Genomic DNA, 21011 nt, shown 5'->3' with positions numbered 1-21011 from the left:
AAATAAAACGAAAGAATATGTTTAGTGATCAAAGTCTTCTAAACAACTTAGAGTTATCATGTGAAATTTGTGAACCCTGTTTAAATGGTAAACAGGCAAGACTTCCTTTTAAACAATTGAAAGATAAGACCCATATTAAAAGACCACTTTTTGTAGTACACTCAGATGTCTGTGGGCCTATTAATCCAGTTACTTTAGATGATAAAAATTATTTTGTGATCTTTGTTGATCAGTTTACACATTATTGTGTAACTTATTTAATTAAATATAAATCTGATGTGTTTAGCATGTTTCAAGATTTTGTAGCCAAGAGTGAAGCTCATTTTAATTTAAAGGTTGTGTACTTATACATTGACAATGGTAGAGAATACTTGTCAAATGAGATGAGACAATTTTGTGTTAAGAAAGGAATTTCTTATCACTTAACAATGCCACATACACCTCAGTTAAATGGTGTTTCTGAGAGAATGATAAGAACCATTACGGAAAAAGCTCGAACCATGGTTAGTGGTGCAAAGCTAGATAAAAGCTTTTGGGGCGAAGCAGTATTAACTGCTACTTATTTAATCAACAGAATTCCTAGCAAAGCACTTGTTGATAGTTCAAAGACCCCATATGAGATGTGGCACAATAAGAAGCCATACTTAAAACATTTGAGAGTGTTTGGTGCAACTGTTTATGTGCATATTAAAAACAAACAAGGAAAGTTTGATGATAAATCATTTAAAAGTATTTTTGTGGGCTATGAACCCAATGGTTTTAAGTTGTGGGATGCTGTAAATGAAAAATTTATTGTCGCAAGAGATGTTGTTGTCGATGAAACCAATATGGTTAATTCTAGAGCTGTTAAATTTGAAACAGTGTTCCTGAAAGATAGTAAGGAAAGTGAAAATAAAAATTTTCCGAATGACAGTAGGAAAATAATACAAACAGAGTTCCCGAATGAGAGTAAGGAATGCGACAACATACAATTCCTGAAAGATAGTAAGGAAAGTGAAAATAAAAATTTTCCGAATGACAGTAGGAAAATAATACAAACAGAATTCCCGAATGAGAGTAAGGAATGCGACAACATACAATTCCTGAAAGATAGTAAGGAAAGTAATAAATATTTTCTGAATGAGAGTAAGAAAAGAAAGCGAGATGATCACCTGAATGAAAGTAAGGGATCAGGCAACCCGAATGAGAGTAGGGAAAGTGAAACAGCAGAGCACTTAAAAGAAATTGGAATTGATAATCCAACTAAAAATGATGGCATAGAAATTATTAATAGAAGAAGTGAGAGATTAAAGACTAAGCCTCAGATATCCTATAATGAAGAGGATAATAGTCTAAATAAAGTTGTTCTAAATGCTCACACTATATTTAACGATGTCCCAAATTCATTTGATGAAATTCAATATAGGGATGATAAATCTTCTTGGGAAGAAGCCATCAATACAGAGTTAAATGCTCATAAAATTAATAATACTTGGACAATTACAAAAAGGCCTGAAAACAAAAATATTGTAGATAGCAGATGGGTATTTTCTGTTAAATATAATGAACTTGGAAATCCAATTAGATACAAAGCTAGATTGGTTGCACGAGGATTCACTCAAAAATACCAAATAGACTATGAAGAGACATTTGCTCCTGTAGCTAGAATTTCAAGTTTCCGATTTATATTGTCATTAGCAATACAGTATAACTTGAAAGTCCATCAAATGGATGTAAAAACAGCTTTCTTAAATGGCACGTTAAAAGAGGAAATTTATATGAGACTTCCTCAAGGTATATCGTGTAATAGTGACAATGTGTGTAAATTGAATAAGGCAATTTACGGACTCAAGCAAGCGGCTAGATGCTGGTTTGAAGTATTTGAGCAAGCATTGAAAGAGTGTGAGTTTGTAAACTCTTCAGTTGATCGCTGTATATATATTTTAGACAAAGGTAACATCAATGAAAACATATATGTATTATTATATGTAGATGATGTGGTTATAGCTACAGGAGATATGACAAGAATGAATAACTTCAAAAGGTATTTAATGGAAAAGTTTAGGATGACTGACCTAAATGAAATAAAACATTTTATTGGAATTAGGATAGAGATGCAGGAAGATAAAATCTATTTAAGCCAATCTGCATATGTTAAAAAATTTTAAGTAAATTTAACATGGAAAATTGTAATGCAGTTAGTACTCCTTTACCTAGTAAAATGAATTATGAATTACTTAATTCAGATGAAGACTGCAATACCCCATGCCGTAGCCTCATAGGATGTTTAATGTACATAATGCTTTGTACACGCCCAGATTTAACTACTGCAGTAAATATCTTGAGCAGATATAGTAGCAAAAATAACTCCGAATTATGGCAGAACTTAAAAAGAGTTCTTAGATATTTGAAGGGCACTATCGATATGAAATTGATTTTTAAAAAGAACTTGGCATTTGAAAATAAAATTATTGGTTATGTGGATTCTGATTGGGCTGGTAGTGAAATTGATAGAAAAAGTACAACAGGGTATTTATTCAAAATGTTTGATTTTAATCTCATTTGTTGGAATACAAAGAGACAGAACTCAGTAGCAGCCTCATCAACTGAAGCTGAGTATATGGCCCTATTTGAAGCCGTGAGAGAAGCTCTATGGCTTAAATTTTTATTAACTAGTATTAACATTAAACTAGAAAACCCCATTAAAATTTACGAAGACAATCAAGGCTGTATTAGCATAGCAAACAATCCCTCATGTCATAAACGAGCTAAACATATTGATATTAAATATCATTTTGCCAGAGAGCAAGTTCAGAATAATGTGATTTGTCTTGAGTATATTCCTACAGAGAATCAACTGGCTGACATATTTACAAAACCGTTGCCTGCTGCGAGATTTGTGGAGTTACGAGACAAATTGGGTTTGCTGCAAGACGACCAATCGAATGCTGAATGAAATTTTTTATATATATTTTTCAAATTTAAATTCCTGTAAACATATTTTGTTACAATGATCTGATCGGGTTTTTCTGGGTTTTCCCCGTATCCTCGCAGCAAATGCTGGATCAGTTAACACTTCCCAGAATGCACACCACCCACATTTGATAGTTACTAATGAATATTATTGTTATGTTTTTAATTATAGACGTTATTTTTGAGGGGGCGTGTTGGAATATACTATTCAACCTACAAAAATAACGTTAAACAACACTACTTTATATTTGATATGAATGGCCACACCTTTTATGCCATAAAACATATTGTAAGAGAATACCACTCTTTTTATTCCTTCTTTCCTTCTTGTACGTTTTTGCTGTGAGTAGGTCGTGGTGCTGGTGTTGCAGTTGAAATAACTTAAAATATAAATCATAAAACTCAAACATAAACTTGACTATTTATTTATTTATTAAGAAAGGAAATATAAATTATAAATTACAACAATTATGATTTAAACATTTCGGCACATCAATCCGCCCCGAGGAGACTCACGAATTCTGACCTGTTGGCCAGGAGGCCAGCCGTCAGTCGGTTTGAAGAAGAGTTGAGTCGGCTTGGCTGTTAAGTAAATGTCAGGTCACCGGACCTGGCCAAATGGCCCAGCCGAGGCCGACAGCTAAGCCAACAGAGCAGATGACGGCAATGCACAGGGACAACTGGCAATCTGCGATGCCCAGTTGGGACTGAAAATAGCCATTGGCATTATAGGTGGTATGCAGAGGACCAAAGAAAACTAACGCACTTCCCCTAAATGATCTATATTAAAGCCTGACTTTTCTAGTTAAAGCAATTATTCTCTAGAATTCGGCTAGATCGCATAGCATAAGCCGCTAGTAAAATAACAATTGAAGTTATAATTTTTAATAAAACAGAAAAGAAACTCTATCAAAAACCCCCGGACACCCCGCCACTTAACCTTGACACTCGCTGGCCAAAAGCGCAACTGGCTAAAATAAAGCCAAGCTGGCTGGCACTTGTGCAGATGGCAGCGATGACGAATGACGGGAAAGGCGGCACTTGGTCGAGTTTAGCCGCGCTGAGCTGAGCTGAGTTGAGTTGACATGCATATGCATAAATTTGAAAATGGTTTGTTTACTCCGGTCGGCGAACGAATAAAAATGGAACTCGTATAGCTGAGTCAATATTTTACCAAAGTTTTGCCCACTCTTCGTTAAACACTCACACCCACGTTAATGGTGGCAGCACTCGAGTCTTTGTATTCCTTGGCGTTCTGCTAACCGAAATACCTGCAAATTGACCAAGGGACACTGATGACGTGTCCCCCTTAAATGAGGGGTATTCTCTAGGTTGCCAGGTTTCCGATTATAAAAGATTTTTGAATTATATCTTGGTCTCTGGAGATTTATGTGCCACCACGCCGGTTTTGATACCTCATTTAATTCTGTTCATTTGAAATCAATAACCAACTCACACCCCTATATAATTTATGGAAGCATTTGCAGGGCATTCGACTCGTCGACACTTTTGGCAGCCTTGAGGCACCACATTCCCCACGATTTACGATTCACGATTCTGTGGCATGCCCGTAGGAACCTGTGTGTTGATTCGGCTTAATGCAAATGCTCAATCATTTCGCGCCGTCGGGCATTCTGTTCCTAATTTGATGTACGACAAATGTGCCAAAAGTTGTCAGAAGCGTAAAATACAAAGGGGGAGACGGGACGGGAAAATCAAACCCCCAGGTAGACACACAAGAAAAAAGTGTAGCAGGAGGATCTGACGACCGACAGTGTTGTGTCAGAATTTATGAGCTCATAAACATTCCAGGCAAAATTCGTCATGACGTCTCCAGTTCCTGTGGCCCAGGACGTTGCCCAAATGGGAATAGGTATGGGTATGGGTATGGTATATATTGTAAATGGTCAATGGCAAGCGCCAGCTGCGAGTTCGGGAATACTCCGGCATGAGCCAGGAAACTTTCTTTGTCACTTCGAGTGCCCCACAAAGTTGGCTGACAAGTGCAATGGAAAAATAGCAGAAGCGCCGAGAACGGGTGGTGCAAAAAAAAAAAAAAATAACAAACTAAATTTGAAGTGCAACAGAAACTTTTGCTTCGCCCTCGACTCGGAAAAAATATGTTACTAACAAGTTTGCATTTTGTTGCTAATCGCCTTTCCCAGCTGCCACGCCCCCATCCGTGGGCGTCGCTGGCAAATTACCTAGGCAAAAGTTGTGAGCCCCAGAATCAACAAAGGCCGTTTGTCGTCGCACAGAACAAATGTTGTGCCCCTGTGTTTGCAGCAAATGTCAACGTCGCAACAAAAGGCACCCAGCTCGGCAAATGTGTCGTCAGCAGGGAGGACAAATGTTTAAAAATTTATAACAATAAATAACAAGTTTAAATGCAGCACACTCGAAAGGATCCCAACAACCGTTCGGTGCCATAAAACACGTACAGAGCAGACGACAAAAGACATTTATGGGGTTATCTATATTTTATTACCATTACATTTAGTGTGGACGATACAGGTTGTTTATGTTTTTATAACGCCTTTACTTCCATTTATATATTGTCTAAGATTGCTGTATTACGCACAAAAACATTCCAAACACAAATTAAACATAAAATTGTCGTATCCAATCCATATTCGAAGTGTTATCAATGGAATACTGCCGACTAGAAGCAATCTTAACTCTTTATCAAAAGTACACTCAGTTATGCACACCTATAATTAAATGTATTTGCGTAGCTCGAGTTCTCAGGTAATTTTGCTTATCAAGAACACATGCTAAACTGGTAAGCACTTCAAATAAACTAAGTGACTAAGGCTAGAAAAAATTTTAAGTCCAAAACATTTTCGCACAACGAGTCTCTTGTAAAGTGAATGAAAAATGATTTGTGTTCGCGTGGCAGATACATTCAATAAAAAATGCGATTGGCCACTGAAAAAACAAACTCATCCGACGTCAGAAAACACTTAACGTTAGCAGTTCGCTGAATCGTTGCCAGTTAGAAGTTTCTTTGGGGAAAATTGCAACCAGACTGTCGCTGAATGAATGTCAATTCATTTGAATGAGCGTCGTGCTCGTCAATCAAATGATTCTATATATGTCGCTGGCTTTTATAGGTTCTATCTATGACATAATTTATGGCGAAACGTGAATAGTGTGTCTTATCAATTGGCCAGATAAAATTCTTTGAGCTCGAGGGAATCGTAAACTCACCTTTGGCTTCTCCAAATGAAATTGACCGATTCGCTGATAGCTGGGCAACTGAAAAATATAATGATACATAATTCGAATTACCAAATGCAACAATAAACAGTTTTACTTAATATGAAGAAGTTTTTAAAACTTAAATTGCCGAGACTTACTCATTCTGGCCACTTCCATACCAACAGCGACACAGCAGACCACCCAGGATCAGGCTTAAGCAGAAATTCCCGGAATCTCTGGGGCCCTCTGATTGCTGATTGCATTTCTTCCACCGCTCCCCGCCCCCCTTCCAACAGCCCTACACCATCCCTTCGCATTATTGTTAATGAATTCTACACGTATGGCGTTGCCTCGAATTGGGCTCCATTGGATTCAGTCGAAAAATCCTGTTTGCAGTCCAGGTTTTGCATAAAAATGTGGCCATACCCTTTGGCCGGTTAGTCATAATCGATTTGTAGCGGTGGGAGAAGTCACTGCCACAATATTTCAGCTTAAAATTAACCACAACATTTACGAAAATCAGTTAAAACCGGTTTGGTAAAGTTCAAGGCCTTAACCCATATGTTACTTTAATTGTATATAAATTATCTTATTTTAATTTGGGCACGCAACCGGTTACACAAACTCGCTGAACGCTGCTTCCTATTCGGCTTAAATCCTGTATAAATATTGTATGGCATAAATAAAATCAGTTAACAGCTCAACAAATGTTCTTTTATAAACTTTTATCAATCAATTCGAAAGCGTTTTTGTCAGTCTATTTAGATGGTCCAGAAGGCAATAGCATTTTTGCTCTTCAAATACGTTTAAATGTCTTAAATGAATTACTATTTTGACAAGGGTGTCCCTCTCTTCGACTACCGTTGGCGAATTTTATTTATCTCCTGCTCCTTCCTCTTCGTTTCATTTGGCCAAGTCGCTGTTGCCAAGGCGCTAAACTTGGCCGAGACGCAGTCAAGGTGTTGGCCACGTTGCGTTGCCACTTTTCCTCAGCACTGTGCTGTTTCGTTATGGTTTTGCTTCGGTTTTGTGATTGGTTTTTAAGTGCATGGGACGCCGACAACGATTTACCTTTTCTTCCAACTGTTTGGGCTGCAAAGTTTCAATGACACTTTGCATAATTTTTTTGAATTCTCTGCTGTGGGTGATGGATCACGATATCCTATTTTTATGTTGACAGAGGCAGAGCCCCCGAAAAATCCAATTTCTGGACCTCCCTCAAAAAGCCGGCAAACAAAACCAGATGGAGGACGAAAAAGACCAGCACAGCTTCCCATTAAATGGTAAAGTTTAAAGGTTGATGCGACAAAGTGGTAATAATACTCAGTCAAAGCTACGTGGAATGGGGCGGCGGGCGTGGCCGACGAGGGTTTGCCTTTAATCAAAACTGAAAATAGAGAGACAACAAAAGCGTCGAAGCGGCATAAGCCGAACAATTTCGGGCACAGGAAGGGGACCTGAAAAAAATGTCGAGGGAAACTTCTTTTTTAGCTCTGTGTACTTTGCGAGTTGTTTTCCAAGAGGGGAGGGGCAGTGGTTATTTCGGGGGCGGTTGTGAATGTAAAACGCTTCTCGGCAGACAAGAGCAAATAGAACACACGGCACAGCCGCCAGCCAAATATCCCGGGAAGAACAGTGCGATGGAAGCTCTTTGAAACGAAAGTTTATCAAGGTCATTACGCCATGGTGGCTTCCCTTTTCTCCAAGGCCATCAGCCCACCTGTCATTGCTGTCTTGTAGATTACCACCAGGCATTTCTGTTTCTTCTTATCGAACTACGCCAGACTGGGCAGGTGGGTGTGTCAGGCGGATGCTAGGCACTTGGAAACGATGAGGAGCACGGAAGAGATGAATCATAAGGAATCAATTCCAGTGCCGTGGGAAGTTATGTTCATATTAGTAGGACCTAAAGGAAGGAACCTTTCACGCTGCTTGTTTTCAAAACCCATTAGGCAGATGCCTTTTCATCTATTAGAAATGAAAAGGAAAGGAACCATCATTAAGTGGCTTTTCACTCGAAGTGATTCGATTAAATTTGCATGCCCTCCGGAGATTTCGTTTGGCAACTAATGAGCCCTCCATGTGCCATCCGCCCATTGCCACTGATCCTACCCATCCCTCTTTCACTTTTCCGACATATTCCGCAAAACTTTTCTCACATTTCACTCCAACTTTTCCCACACGCACAAGGAACTCGAACTGCAAGTTCTAATTGAATTTAGTTTTATTAGGGCACATGAAAGGAAAACACAGGGCCTGGAAAAATGGAAACATTGGGAGCGCTTTCAGTTTTCATTGGCTGCCAAAGGGTGAGGAAATCTGGTTTTCTTAAGGGCAAGGCAAATCCCATATTCTCAATCAAGGAAGGCAGGATTAATTAGATTGAACGAGAAGGGAACCTTAGAGCCTCTTTGTAAAGCCCAAAGTCACAAGAAAAACAGGCACCGAAGTTGGTAAGCCGATTTTGGACCAAAAACCAGCAAGTGAACAAAAGGCGGCGACCACAAAAAATTGATTTAAGCTGATTTTCGGGCCATTTGTGTTTTTCGTTTTCTGTTGTTTTTTTTTTTCTTCTAGAGACCAACAATATTGACCGACGACCACGCCCAGTTCGGGCGGCGTGAGGGGCGTGCGGCGCAATTAATATCAATTCCCGTTGGGCCATTAACACGAGCCAAAAACATATTGGCTAACAAGTGTCAAAGTCGCGCCAAATTAGCGCAGAAGGCGACGATGATGGCATGTGGGCGTGGTCGGGATTGGAATTGGAATTGGGAAGTTCAGTGGGCTGGGTCCAAGTGCTGGCAATGATATCCTGCCAAGGGAAGAGCAGCATGTGGCCAACCCTCCTTCGCGCTCGAACTGGCGTTCGTTGTTTGGGTCCTGCCCTCATTGATAATAATATTCGATTGGGTTTTATTTGCCCATGGGGTTGGCGCTGATGGTTTATTGTTGTCTGCACGGGGCCCAGGATACCCAGGATACACATGTTTCTGCCAATTGCCTACGTCATCCTGTCGGAATGGGTTGCGGGTTCTCGGGACTCACAGCTCGCAGCTCGCAACTCGAGTCGATAAACTGTGACGCAAGCCCTCGAAACATGGAAACAATAGTTGCGACCTGACAGTTGAAAAGGGCACCCCATGGGGTCACACATCAGAGATCTTGGACTTTAACAATCACCATCTGTGTACCAGAGTAGAGGTCTTCTGTGAATGGCACATTGACTCCCATCCGCCGATGAAAAGTGGAAACGTTTATCAGCTAAACGTCCAGCTCGTCTTAATTATGCAGCCGGCGAGGCGATTCTCAAACAATCAGAGACACCCGGCTGCCGATGACGTACCACAGAAAAAAGAACTCGAAATGCAGAAGCGATAAGGAAAGTACATCGGGACATTGCGAGGGTCGCCCTTGAAAAGCGGGGGAAAGTTACGCTTTTGGGGAAAAACTATTTTTAACGACTCGCATTTGTCAGCTGCAAATGGAAACGGGAATTTATTGCCAGGCAATCACGCTGATTTATGGTGATTTCAAAATGGTTTCACTAATTGGTTTGCGTTCTTTTCCAATGTTCGTGCTATAAAAATACAGATTTTGAGTTCGAGTACCGCAAATAGTTTTCTGTTAATTTTGGAAATAGGTTTCATGAATTATGGGGAATTTTCCTGTGCATCACATCTCTGATGTTATTCCGACATTTTGCATAAAACGTACAGTATTTTGGAAGTAGTGTGCAAGTGATTAATAAATAAATATCTTGAATTAATGTTTATATCAGCTCTGAAAACTTTACGTAAATATAAAATGTATGATTTTAGAAGTCAAAATAATCAGTGAACACGCATGGCAGTGAGTCATCACTATTGTGAATGCCCAATATATTTTTGTGTGAGCAATAGATGTTACTTCCGGATATCTTGGTAAATGCAAAAATAACAAGCTGACTTATGTCTACTAAGTCATTGATAAATTGTCAGAGGTTAACTAAAAAATAAACAAATTATTAATGATCCAACAATTCCACCGATTATCTCGATAACTTTTCATTTATTTACCAACCTGCCCTCTTTAGCGGGTCAAATGATGGACGGGAACAGCGAGACAATAAATAATGAGCTATAAATATTCATATAGTGCATTGTTGGGCTGATTGCTTGCATGTGTGCATCTGTGCATGGGTATTTATGCATTTAAAAAGCAAAGAAGGAGGACCTACTGATAAGCATTTCCCGATTGCTTTCACTTTTTAATCGATTGGCGTGGGGTGACAGGGATGGCGCGAGTCCTGCGGCATTAATGCAATTAATCGCCAGGAGAGACAAGGCCAACGTGTGTGTAATTTACAGTTACCGTTAAGTGCTTAAGTGCAAAGGAGGGGAACAGCCAGTGAGTTGTGACCACCGAGGAGCAGTAGAAAATAAGGTGATTTCAAGCTGATTAATGAGACTTACCTGTTTGTTTGATGTGCTATTTAAAGCTTCACTGTGAGTTTCGGCTGGTTGGAATTTTCGCAACAAATGTGTGGGTTCTGATAAGAAAGCGGGCGTTGATAAGACGCTTTTCCTTCTCTCTCTCTCTACCACTCCTTTCGCACACCACTGCAATTGCAGCATAAACAATTTGAAAGAACAAGAAGAAGCAGCGACACGCCTAGTGGGCAATTTTCCGGCCTTTTCGTTGGGAAATCTGCGTTTTTTTGGCTTTGCGCTCTTTTTTGACTTTGCCTTTTGGCTTTGCGCAAGAATACTCTTTGATTTTTTGTTTTTCTTTTCAATTTGACCGCATTTGTCGATTTTGGTTTTCTTTTCGGTTGTTGTTGCGGCTCTCACCAAAATTCACACACACAGGCGCGCTCTCACACATGCACAGATGGGCGGGCACACAGAACACACACACGCACACTACGACACACGCGGCGTTTCGTTGACGGAAAAGATACGAAAAATACGGCGTGAAATTCCCAGCTTTTTTCGAAAAGGCTCGCAAAACAAGGGCTCGACGCTCTTGCGGTTTTCCGGTTGGAGGAGTGGCTTTTCTAAGACGACACACGACGACGTTCGCAACTGGGCTTTCTGCAAGTGCCCAAAATTAACGATGGATCCGCGAATTGCCTGCTCGAAAAATATTGGAGTCTTCTGTAAGACCGTCGTTGAGTTAGTGAAAGACGTCTTCGACTCGCGGTAAAAAACTCTAAACGCGTAAAAAGACGGACTAATTTTGGCGGACTGTGTAGTGCTGATGCCTCAGCTATTTTCTAGCTAGCTTGAATTACTTAGATCTGGCGATTTGGACATCGTCGCGTCATTCTGTTGGTCGTTTTAGGACCTTTCAGAACATACCGTCTTAATTCTTCGTTTCTGAAAAGGAATTTAAATGCTGTTTCTTGCATGCTGTAACTAACATTGCTAAGAGTTGGCAGCACTGCAAATTTGACATTATCGGGGACACAAGCTAATAGTTCATTTTCTGGGAACCCTTCTAAATATCTTATTGGAAACGAAATTAATTTTTTTAAAATACGCTGTATTAATATTTACTACATTATTCCTAAGACATAATCCGTGTAATAGTTTGTCTATATAATTCATTTGTTGTTACCCTTGCCAGGTGGCAACGCCGAACGCACACATGTTGCACACTCTACTTTGTTTTAAATGGGCATTCTAGTTTTGAGATAACTGAATTAAACAATACAAATAGTTGAGGCGCTCTAAGTCTAACTTCCAAGTCTCAAGAAACGTACAGGGCTTTTATTGTAAGATTTTGACCACTAATTATTTCTTAAATAACCATGAAAATACAGCGTACAGAACTGTCGCCTCAGCCGGAATCACCCGGCACTTTTAGGTAATGGCCATGATTTTCACACGGAAATCGCTGAAGCTGCTCAACTATCGCCTCAAATGCCTAAGTTTGTCCTGCCCAGGAGGAAGGAGAGGAATCCAAAGCAGTTCCAACGGAGAAGCGCCCTCCGTGGAAGTCAACTTCAGCAATGGGTGAGTTCGTGGCCTCCACTCCGAGTTCCAATAGCAAAGTCTTGAATCCTCCGCAGACGTAACATGACCTTCAGTTCCGGCCGCCTGGCGAGATTTGCGAATGGAACAGCTGTGTGCCAAATGGGCGATACCGCCGTCATGGTCACCGCGGTGGCCAAGGCGAAGCCAAATCCCGGCCAGGGATTCATGCCTCTGGTGGTTGACTACCGACTGAAAAACGCCGCCTCTGGCAGAATACCCATGAACTTTATGCGCCGCGAACTGGGCCCCTCGGAAAAAGAGATCCTGTCCGCCCGCCTTATCGACCGTTCGCTACGCCCGCTCTTCCACAAAGATTATCGCACGGAGACACAGCTGGTGTGCAACATGTTGGCTATGGACGCGGTGCACAGTCCGGATGTGCTTGCAATCAATGCCGCTTCCATGGCGCTATCTCTAAGTGACATTCCCTGGAATGGACCCATTGGAGCTGTGCGGTGAGTACTCACGAACGAATCTAACTGGTAACCGCTTATAACTCTTTTAATCCTACAAAGCGTTGGCCTCTGCGACGGCGAGGTGCTGATCAACCCCACGCGCCGGGAGCTGCAGACTTCGCAACTGGATTTGGTAGTCTCCGCCACCAAACAAAACCTCGTCGTTATGTTGGAGGGCAAGGGGAATGTGGTTCTTCAGCAGGACCTTCTAAAGGCTATCAAACAAGGGACTCGTGAGGCCCAATTCATTATCCACGAGATCGAGCGACTGCAGAAGGCCTATGGTCGACAGAAGCGCGAAGTGGAAGTGGCTGCCGAAGTAGATCCCGAACTGGGGAAAGCCGTTCGTAGCATGTGCGAAATGCGGCTGAGAGAGATCTTCCAGGATTCGACGCACGACAAGATGTCTCGTGACAATGCGGTTAACGAGGTGCGCTCCAACGTTATTGACAAGGTGTGGAGTTCGTTTCCGGATACCGAACCGTCGCTTATTACCGAGCAGTTCAACCAGACCAGTAGAACCATTTTTCGCGAACTGATCTTTGAGCGGGGTCTGCGTTGCGATGGACGAGATTACGACCAGCTGAGGAACATCTCCTGCCAGGTGGACATGTACAAGCCTCTCCACGGATCCGCCCTATTCCAGCGCGGTCAGACGCAGGTCTTCTGCACGGTTAGCTTGGACTCGCAGGAAAGCGCAATGAAACTTGACTCGTTGGCTGCTTTAGATAGCGGTGGCCTGAAGGCCAAGAACTTTATGCTGCACTATGAGTTCCCGCCCTATGCCACGGGTGAAGTGGGTCGGATTGGTCCAGTGGGTCGCCGGGAAATGGGCCACGGAGCCTTGGCGGAGAGATCGTTGCTTCCCACCCTGCCGAATGATTATCCCTTTACCGTAAGACTCACCTCTGAAGTCCTGGAATCCAATGGGAGCAGTAGCATGGCCAGCGTTTGCGGTGGCTCCTTGGCCCTTATGGACGCCGGCGTTCCAGTGAGCGCACCTGCGGCAGGTGTGGCCATTGGCCTGGTCACAAAGTTCGAGAACGACGACACTAAGCACCTGCAGGACTACCGCATTCTCACCGACATCCTGGGCATCGAAGATTACATGGGCGACATGGACATGAAGGTGGCTGGCACGAGAAAAGGCTTCACCGCCATCCAGGCGGACCTCAAGATCCCGGGAATTCCTCTTAAGGTTGTGATGGAATCGCTACAAAAGGCCACCGATGCCAAATCTAATATTCTGGACATCATGAGTGAGGCTATTAGGGAACCTCGGTGAGTACACGTCACTTAAGGGAACTACATGGTTTTAAATGCTAATTTTATAATACTCTCGCAATCGTTTAGAAAATACCCCAAGGAGAGCTGGCCAGTGAGTGAAACCCTAACTGTAGAGCCGCAACAGAGGGCGCAGTTAATTGGTCCCAGCGGCCTTCACATGAAGCGGATTTACTTGGAAACGGGCACCTCCCTAACAGCAGTCGATGAGACCCATTTCAATGTTTTTGCTCCTTCGCAAGCAGCCATGGATGAGGCCAAGGAGCTGATCGAGGGCTACATGGTGAAGGAACGAGTGCCGGACCTGGAGTTCGGCGGAATCTACACTGCCAAAATCACCGAATTGCGAGACACCGGAGTAATGGTCATCCTCTATCCCAGTATGCCACCCGCTTTGCTGCACAACTCGCAGCTGGATCAGCGCAAGATAGCCCATCCCTCTGCCCTAAACCTGGAAGTGGGTCAGGAGATCCAGGTCAAGTACTTTGGCCGCGATCCCGTCTCCGGCTTTATGCGTCTTTCGCGAAAGGTTCTCCAAGGGCCCGCCCTGGGAATCCCCCGTTCGCTCAACAAATCTGCCGGAGAGAGCGGAACGTGAGTTCCAAGATGCAAATTAACTTGTACAGTGAGCTTTCCTTATGTTTCGTCTGCGAAAAGACGCCTTCAAAACTTGAAATTTTATTGTAGGCTAAAAAATGTTGTCCTTAAAAGTTGTACGTATATAAAATATTGGATGAAGATTCACCTATTTGACCGTCAGCTGTATAAATAAATTGTTATTGCTCGATTCAACCCCGAGATGCTATTTATAAAACAATTTTTAAGAATTTTCTCTGAAAATATTAGCCTCTACTTAACTTTAATTTCGAAGTGCAAGAAAGTTCGGATACTTAATCTTGTTTAAACATAATTATACAAATTCAAAAAGAATCATTTTAGTTTCCAACTATTCTTTTGACTTAGGAGCGAACAGCTTTAGTATGGATTTAACTTTAAACCAAGTTATAATAAAATATGTGTTTATGAATGAGAGCTTCCACTAGAAAGGCATTCAATAAATTGGCAGAATAGAAATAAGTTCTCAACCATTTGAAATGGATACAGAAACATACAATCTCATCAATTTTGATTCGCACAAACAAACAAAAGTGTTAATGGCACGGAGGGCAGCCAGTTAAGTAGAATTTCGGCGAAAATAATTTGTGACACTTTCGAGCTTACACTACTGGCTGGTCTACTAAGTAGTTCAGCCGATTCTATGCATTTGATGTTGGCTAGATGATGACGCGGTAGTAGGAATCGGATATGCTGTACAAGGCCACAATGGGAGTCTTGGCATCGCTCAGATAGTCGACAACCTCTTCGTTTATCTCGGAGATGTAGCGCTTGTATTTCGAAAATCTGTATGAATTGATGAAGTTGCAGTTGAAAGCAGACCAAATAGAATTGATTTGTTAACTTACCGCTCGATCACATAGTTGATTTCCGGTTCAGTCTCTCGCTTGCGTATTTCCCGTGGATTAATGGCCCCCACAATGGCATTTACAACAGCAGGCGGCAACTCCACCACCAGGACCACAAAGGTCTCCTTCTTGAGGAACTGCGATAGCGTTGAGCTCATCTGCTGCGCCACCTGGTTCTCTAGCCGCCTTTTGTAGTTCGCCGTTGGCTTGTCGTGGGTGAGAAACGTCACCTGAAGATTCGGCAACTGGCTATAGTTGTTCTTGATGGTGGCATTCGATGCGGAGGTGCTCAGACCATTCTCGCCGCGTTCTCTTTCCTTTCCACCACTGCTTCTGTTGTCACCACTACCCAAGGCTGACAACTGGCTGAAGTTGTCCACGGTGGTCCCATTGAGTCCATCACTTCGCAGCATCTTCTGGATGAACTCCACCAGTTCGGTTCTTGTTAGGTGACGCTCCTGGAATCGTTCCCTCTCGAAAGATCTCACTCTCAATGAGCCATTTTCCGCCACCAGGATGACATGTAACGCCCCAAGGCGGGCAAGATCCTGTGCTTCATCTCCCAATTCGCTGGCGGCCTCCACAATTCCACATCGGATGCCAACCGACCACAGCAGACGCATGATATAGGTCACATCCTTTAGCGGTGGACGGGTTCCACACACGCAAATGCCCACATCTATCGCCCGACAATCCTTAGCGTATTCCACACCAACAGCAGCTACCAGCTTGTCTAGGGAGAACGTCAAGCCCGCTCCACTAAGAACTCCACGTGCTGGCATGGCGGGATTAAACTTCTGCGCCTGCTTCTGGAATTCATGCAGCATAGAGTCGTATCTCTCCCCAATCGCCAGAACCGAAGGATGGCCAGAGCGATTGGGCTTCAGGTCAGCGGTCATCTGCCACACAATTCCACCGTTGCTGGCACGATCGAAGCTGATGGGCAAGCCAGCCCATATGTGTATAGGACACTGAAAGGGAATGGGAACCGGTTAGACAAATATATTGCTTTTAAAAGAAGATTACTACTTACCTTTACGCCTAGACTGTAAGCCAGTCCCACAACTGTTTCAAGTTCCCGCAATGCTCCCCTTGCCAGTGAAGCTGCTTCTCCCTTTCCACGCATCAAAGATTTCAGCGCGGAATCGTCCACAGTGCTTCTGGAACCAGTCAGCAGAAAGTTAGCTAACAACATGTCCATCAGAGTTTGAGCAGATGTTCGCGACTTTTCCATAATCCCGGTAATACTCGAGTGAAATTGGAAGCGTGAGATGCGCGACTCGATGAAGTCCATGGTGCCCTCGAAGAGTGCTCCATACTGAGCCTTTGGTACATTGCAGAAGATGAGGATGGCCCTCAAGAGATTAGTGTGGTTCATGCGGATCGCCAAATTCTTTTCGCGTAATCGGGGCAGTTCACTGGTGATTTCAAAAGCCAACGACAGCAGCTCGGCATCAACTAAATGACTTCCAGTTGTGGGTGCAATTATATCGAAAGAGCAGTCGTAGCTTTGCTTGGGATGAAAATTAAACACTCGCTCCTCCCGATAGACACGGTCCACACAGTAGCGCCGGATGAGATTCACGCTGTTCATGGTAACGTGACGCGCAAACTGAGTCCGCAGGTCACAGGGTAGCACCACCACACATCCCGAGTGGGTCATAAGGTGTACGGCATTGGCGTTCGCATTCGCAGTGCTGTTCCTTGCGGAAAGTGGGGATAAGAGCGGTGAGTCCACCTCTATAGCTCCATGCTTGCGGAATAAATTCACGACCTTAGCCTTAACAAACTCAATCACTGGGTTCAGGGATACTATATCATCGATTATAATTGCCGAGTTCCAGGATTTCATAGCTCGACTGCTTCCCAAGTGGTAGGTGTGTTCCAGCACCTCGTCGCTCTCCTGCTGAAGACATCGGGCAACTAGGTTCTTGTAGGCCTTGCTCTGCGGATTAGCGAGGGCGTGACGCAGCATTTCTTGGAGCTCATTGGCCTCCAACTGGGCTGGTGGAACCAGGTCTGAGATGAGCAGCTCCTCGGCAGTAGGTCTCTGGGCGGGATCGTGGTTGAGAAGCCACTGAAGCATCTTAAAAATAATATAACAGTGAAAATCTTAGCTTTTATCAGGATGGCGACGTGTTTACCTTCACCGTCTTCTCATACTTGGGATCCTTAAGCATAGCATCCGGTATATTAATGGAAACATTCCTGAGAGCCATAATGGTCTGAGCCCGCTCCATGCTTGTGTCGAACGGCGGTTGGCACATCTCGAAAAGAATGATTCCCAGGGTGTACATATCAACCTTCTGGTTGTACACAGACTTGGAAGCATTTCCTGTCAATTCGGGAGCCACGTATAGAGTGGTGCCGACCTTACCAGTACCAGTGCCGTCTTCCGCACTGGTTATCTGGTTAACAGGCGCAGGCGCTGCGTCGTGGGCTTGGAGAGCCAGAAAACTGGTGGTGGCCAGACCAAAGTCACCGATCTTAATCTGATCGTGCGAGTCCAAGAAGATGTTAACGGGCTTTAGGTCCCGATGGATAATGCCTTGCTGGTGAATATGCGCGAGACCCTCGGCAATCTCCCGAAATAAGCGCCACAGACGATCCGTGTCATTGAAGAGATTGTCATCGATGGCGGTGCTACAGTATTATTAAATAGTTATTTAATTAGTTATTTAATTGGTGAAGCTTTCGAAAAACATACCGCAATGTGCATTTCTCACAGAACTCCATCTGGATGTACATGACCTGCATCAAAGGTTTTGGCGAATTGGTCTTGCCTCTGGTGGAATCCTCCTGCTCTTCGTCGTCGTAGACAGCCACCTTGCCGTTGGAGTCCACAAATTCAATGCCATCCGAATCAGAGTCCTCCATGTTGGGTCTGATGGATACGAAGAGGTGTTAGCGTTAATTCAAATTAGAGGAAGCATAGAAGCTAATTTTTACATGTAACCGTTCCACATGCTGGATGAGCTGTCCTCTTCATCCTCGTCCTCCTCTAAAGTGGGCCCCAGCTGTGGTGACTTGGCAGGTTTTACGCTAAGGTCCTGCTGACTCTGGGACCACTCACCGCCCAGCAGCTTATCCATCTCAGCGGCATCTGCGTCATCTACACTTTCTATCCAACTGTTAAAGTATCGAACTACATTCTCATGATTCAGCCGCGAAAGAAGCTCCACCTCGCGCGTCATCTTTTTGTACAGCTGGCGACTCCTCGCGGGCAATGGTATGCGCTTGATGGCGTACTCTCGGTTGTCTAAAATGTTGCGCACCTTTAGCACGTCACCAAAGGCACCCTTTCCCAAGTACATGAGCACCTCGAATTCCGTTCGCAGGCGGGATTGGCTTAGGGCCAGTGTCGGTATCTGGTACGGCATGGCGGATCCAGTGCGCTGGACGGTGTTAGGATGTTGCTGCTGTGGTAATGGCATCACCTGCTGCTGGCCATTGTCGACGTAAAAGCGTAAGAATGGATGCTCCAATAACTCTGATGCGGAAAGAGTTCGGTCCGAGTTACACCTAAAGAAAACATTAAATTAAAAAAGGATTAAGTTTTCATTACAATTAATTACTTGTCTACAAAGTCGCGCATCTCGTAACTGTTAGTGGGCATCAAACTCTCCACCAGGGCACCTAACGCGGGTAAGTCCCCGCAACTGCTGCTTTGTCCAGCTCCGCTCAGAAGTTCTAGAAGATTGGGAACGAGCGAAAAGTCTGATACCCTCACATTGCCTGTGTTGTCCATAAAAACAGTGGTGTCGAGCAGGTGACTATGGGATACACCCTTGTTGTGAAGAAATACTAAGGCGTCCAGCACGCCGCGCGCAACCATTCGTGCGCCGTCCATGCACCAGCCAAGCGAGGAGGAGATGCTGAACACGCTGGTGCCAAGGAGGAAGTCTTGGACCAAATACACAAGTAGACCTTCCTTTCGCTTGATGCACAGTACGCACTCGTACGAGACGAGGTTTTTGTGCTGTAGTTGGGACAGTGAGGACACCTGCTTTTCAATGGAGGCCATCACTTCGTCCACACGATGACTGCCCATGCACTTTGACTCGCTGCTCCAGTGGCACTTGCCTCCGCCGATGCATGGCTGCTCCAGTTGGCTGTACTTGATGTTCCATTCTGTTATGTAGAGCAACTGGCCGCAGTGCATATCTATGCCAGTGTAGGCGATGCAACCTCGTTGGGAGTGACCTAGGAATTACGCACAATAAATTACTTAGTTCAGACGCATTCAAAACAGGAATTCTCTTTAGGAAAGCGAACCCTCACCAACGCAGCATCCACGCTGAATCTGCCTGCCCATCTTGTGGAAGTAGAGCGTCTCCGTGTTGCGGTGATCCAGGCATTTGGAGGGGTAGATGTGACCACGATAGTAGGGCGAGGAGTTCTCGGAGCTCTCCGACGAGCTAGGATGCCGTGGGTTAGACTCGCTCATGCTGCGCCTTGGTTCGCCGCGCCTCTTAGCCTCCGTTTTGAACATCTCTTTGCGCCGCTCCACCTCGTCGATGAGCGTCTGGCGTTGCAGGGACTCCCGCTGCCGCTGTATGTCCTGTAGCTCCTGGTCGCGCTTCTGTTTATCCTGGAGCATCTGGTCGTAGAATGATCCCTTTGGTGGTTTGTTGTGTTCGAGGAGAAAGGCCTGAACGGTCTGGGCCAATTCATAAATCATCACTTCGCCACGTAGCTCTTGGGATTGAGCCTGCAATTGGTTGCGTAGGGCCTCCAGCAGCTGATCCGACATGCCTTTGGACTCCTCCAGAGATATCTTAGGGGGCCTGCGGAAAGTTTGGTTTACTTATTTTGAGTAATGCATTCCACATTCTAGTGGTTAGTTCTATAGTTTAAAATTCAGTTTTTTAAGAATAAGTGGAACTGGGCTCTTACAATTTTGGATACTTTGATGGACAGGTGACGTGCAGCTTGGTGCACACATAGGTTTCCAGTCCGTTCGAGGAGTCTCGAAGTGGGGTAAGTTGTATCCGTATGTCCGTTGGCTTCCACAGGGAAGGATTCGCCTGGGGTCTTAGGTCCTCCACATCACAGCCAAAGATGGACTGTTCCAAGATAAGGAGATAAGCCTTTAGTATCAGCTTCTTGGATGAAACACCTGCTCTGCTCACCTTTATAACCTCCAACTCCTGCGCTTGCCGCTCGCGGAAGGATTCCTTGGCCTTTTCATCCGCCATTTCTGCATTAAATCTCCGGTTAGTGGATAAGTCTTGGCTACATCTGGGTGCTTTGGAATACTGGATCGGAAGTTCCTTCGGATTTCCCACCGGGTTATTTTAGCCGGTGTGCAATTTCACAAACTGCGCTGGCAGCTGTTTCCAAATCAGCTGCGTGCTGCATTACTTTGCTGCTGTATTCGACTTGAATTCGATGTGAAATGAGTTACTACGCGAACTCCTGCCGTTTTTGTTGCGTAAAGAGAACAACCTGTTGCGCTTTCCACTTAATTTTCCGGAAAAAGAAAATTTTTTGCGTATTTTGTACTGAAGGCTAGTGGTGCACAAGTGTCGATAACAAGCCTGAAAGTCCAATGTTGGCACTATCGATACTTGGCGCCAACGTTCGACTTCGTTGTCTTTTGAACCGAAGAATGACAATGGTCGGTTTTCAATAAA

At 44.0% G+C, this 21011-nt stretch overlaps 3 protein-coding genes across 9 annotated transcripts in view, besides 1 other annotated feature; 1 reads left to right on the top strand and 2 right to left on the bottom strand.

Moving 5' to 3' along the window:
* Positions 1-3419: part of a mobile genetic element that runs on past the window's edge.
* The window catches only part of Gprk2 (G protein-coupled receptor kinase 2), a 52629-nt gene extending 41310 nt beyond the window's left edge, over positions 1-11319 (bottom strand). Inside the window, exons 1-2 of one of the 2 annotated variants that reach the window (NM_057519.4) lie at positions 10608-11319; positions 6163-6210 (exon numbers count right to left, since the gene is read on the bottom strand). The gene's annotated coding sequence lies outside the window, so the exon portion shown is untranslated. The remainder of the gene's footprint in view (positions 1-6162; positions 6211-10607) is intronic. The other variant, NM_001276214.1, reaches the window with a different exon arrangement.
* Positions 11112-15004, top strand: PNPase (Polynucleotide phosphorylase). 4 transcript variants are annotated; one of them, NM_170550.2, is made up of 5 exons: positions 11112-11293; positions 11960-12152; positions 12209-12628; positions 12689-13909; positions 13982-14727. In NM_170550.2, the coding sequence occupies exons 2-5, from the start codon at positions 12007-12009 to the stop codon at positions 14508-14510; spliced, it is 2316 nt and encodes a 771-aa protein (NP_733429.1). In that variant the 5' UTR covers positions 11112-11293; positions 11960-12006; the 3' UTR covers positions 14511-14727. The 4 variants fall into 4 exon arrangements, with proteins under 4 accessions (NP_733429.1, NP_001097990.2, NP_651867.2 ...); NM_001104520.3 differs by lacking the exon at positions 11112-11293 and adding an exon at positions 11824-11911 and having other exon boundaries at positions 11981-12152; NM_143610.3 differs by lacking the exon at positions 11112-11293 and adding an exon at positions 11824-11911.
* Positions 14551-20904, bottom strand: Gcn2. Of its 3 annotated transcripts, none has more exons than NM_057882.4 (10): positions 20508-20904; positions 20272-20441; positions 19657-20162; positions 18951-19578; positions 18325-18897; positions 18083-18259; positions 17520-18018; positions 16409-17461; positions 15376-16346; positions 14551-15313 (listed from the first exon to the last, which is right to left on the bottom strand). In NM_057882.4, exons 1-10 carry the CDS (start codon positions 20571-20573, stop codon positions 15187-15189), a joined length of 4770 nt encoding a protein of 1589 aa, NP_477230.1. In that variant the 5' UTR covers positions 20574-20904; the 3' UTR covers positions 14551-15186. The 3 variants fall into 3 exon arrangements, with proteins under 3 accessions (NP_477230.1, NP_001263142.1, NP_001263141.1); NM_001276213.1 differs by having other exon boundaries at positions 15004-15313; positions 19651-20162; NM_001276212.1 differs by having other exon boundaries at positions 15004-15313.
* Between the last annotated feature and the right edge of the window lie 107 nt (positions 20905-21011).

The sequence above is a fragment of the Drosophila melanogaster genome, chromosome 3R (assembly GCF_000001215.4).
Source record: "Drosophila melanogaster chromosome 3R".
NCBI lineage: Eukaryota > Metazoa > Arthropoda > Insecta > Diptera > Drosophilidae > Drosophila > Drosophila melanogaster.
This window is presented reverse-complemented; position numbering and strand designations above follow the sequence as displayed.

Coding starts and splice junctions, on each gene's coding strand:
- PNPase (NM_001170312.1), top strand. CDS start 12,007: ATGGCCATGATTTTCACACGGAAATCGCTGAAGCTGCTCAACTATCGC. Junction 12,629..12,688: donor GGACCCATTGGAGCTGTGCG/GTGAGTACTCAC, acceptor AATCCTACAAAG/CGTTGGCCTCTGCGACGGCG. Junction 13,910..13,981: donor GAGGCTATTAGGGAACCTCG/GTGAGTACACGT, acceptor GCAATCGTTTAG/AAAATACCCCAAGGAGAGCT.
- Gcn2 (NM_001276213.1), bottom strand. CDS start 20,573: ATGGCGGATGAAAAGGCCAAGGAATCCTTCCGCGAGCGGCAAGCGCAG. Junction 18,019..18,082: donor TGTGAGAAATGCACATTGCG/GTATGTTTTTCG, acceptor ATAATACTGTAG/CACCGCCATCGATGACAATC. Junction 17,462..17,519: donor AGTATGAGAAGACGGTGAAG/GTAAACACGTCG, acceptor ATTATTTTTAAG/ATGCTTCAGTGGCTTCTCAA.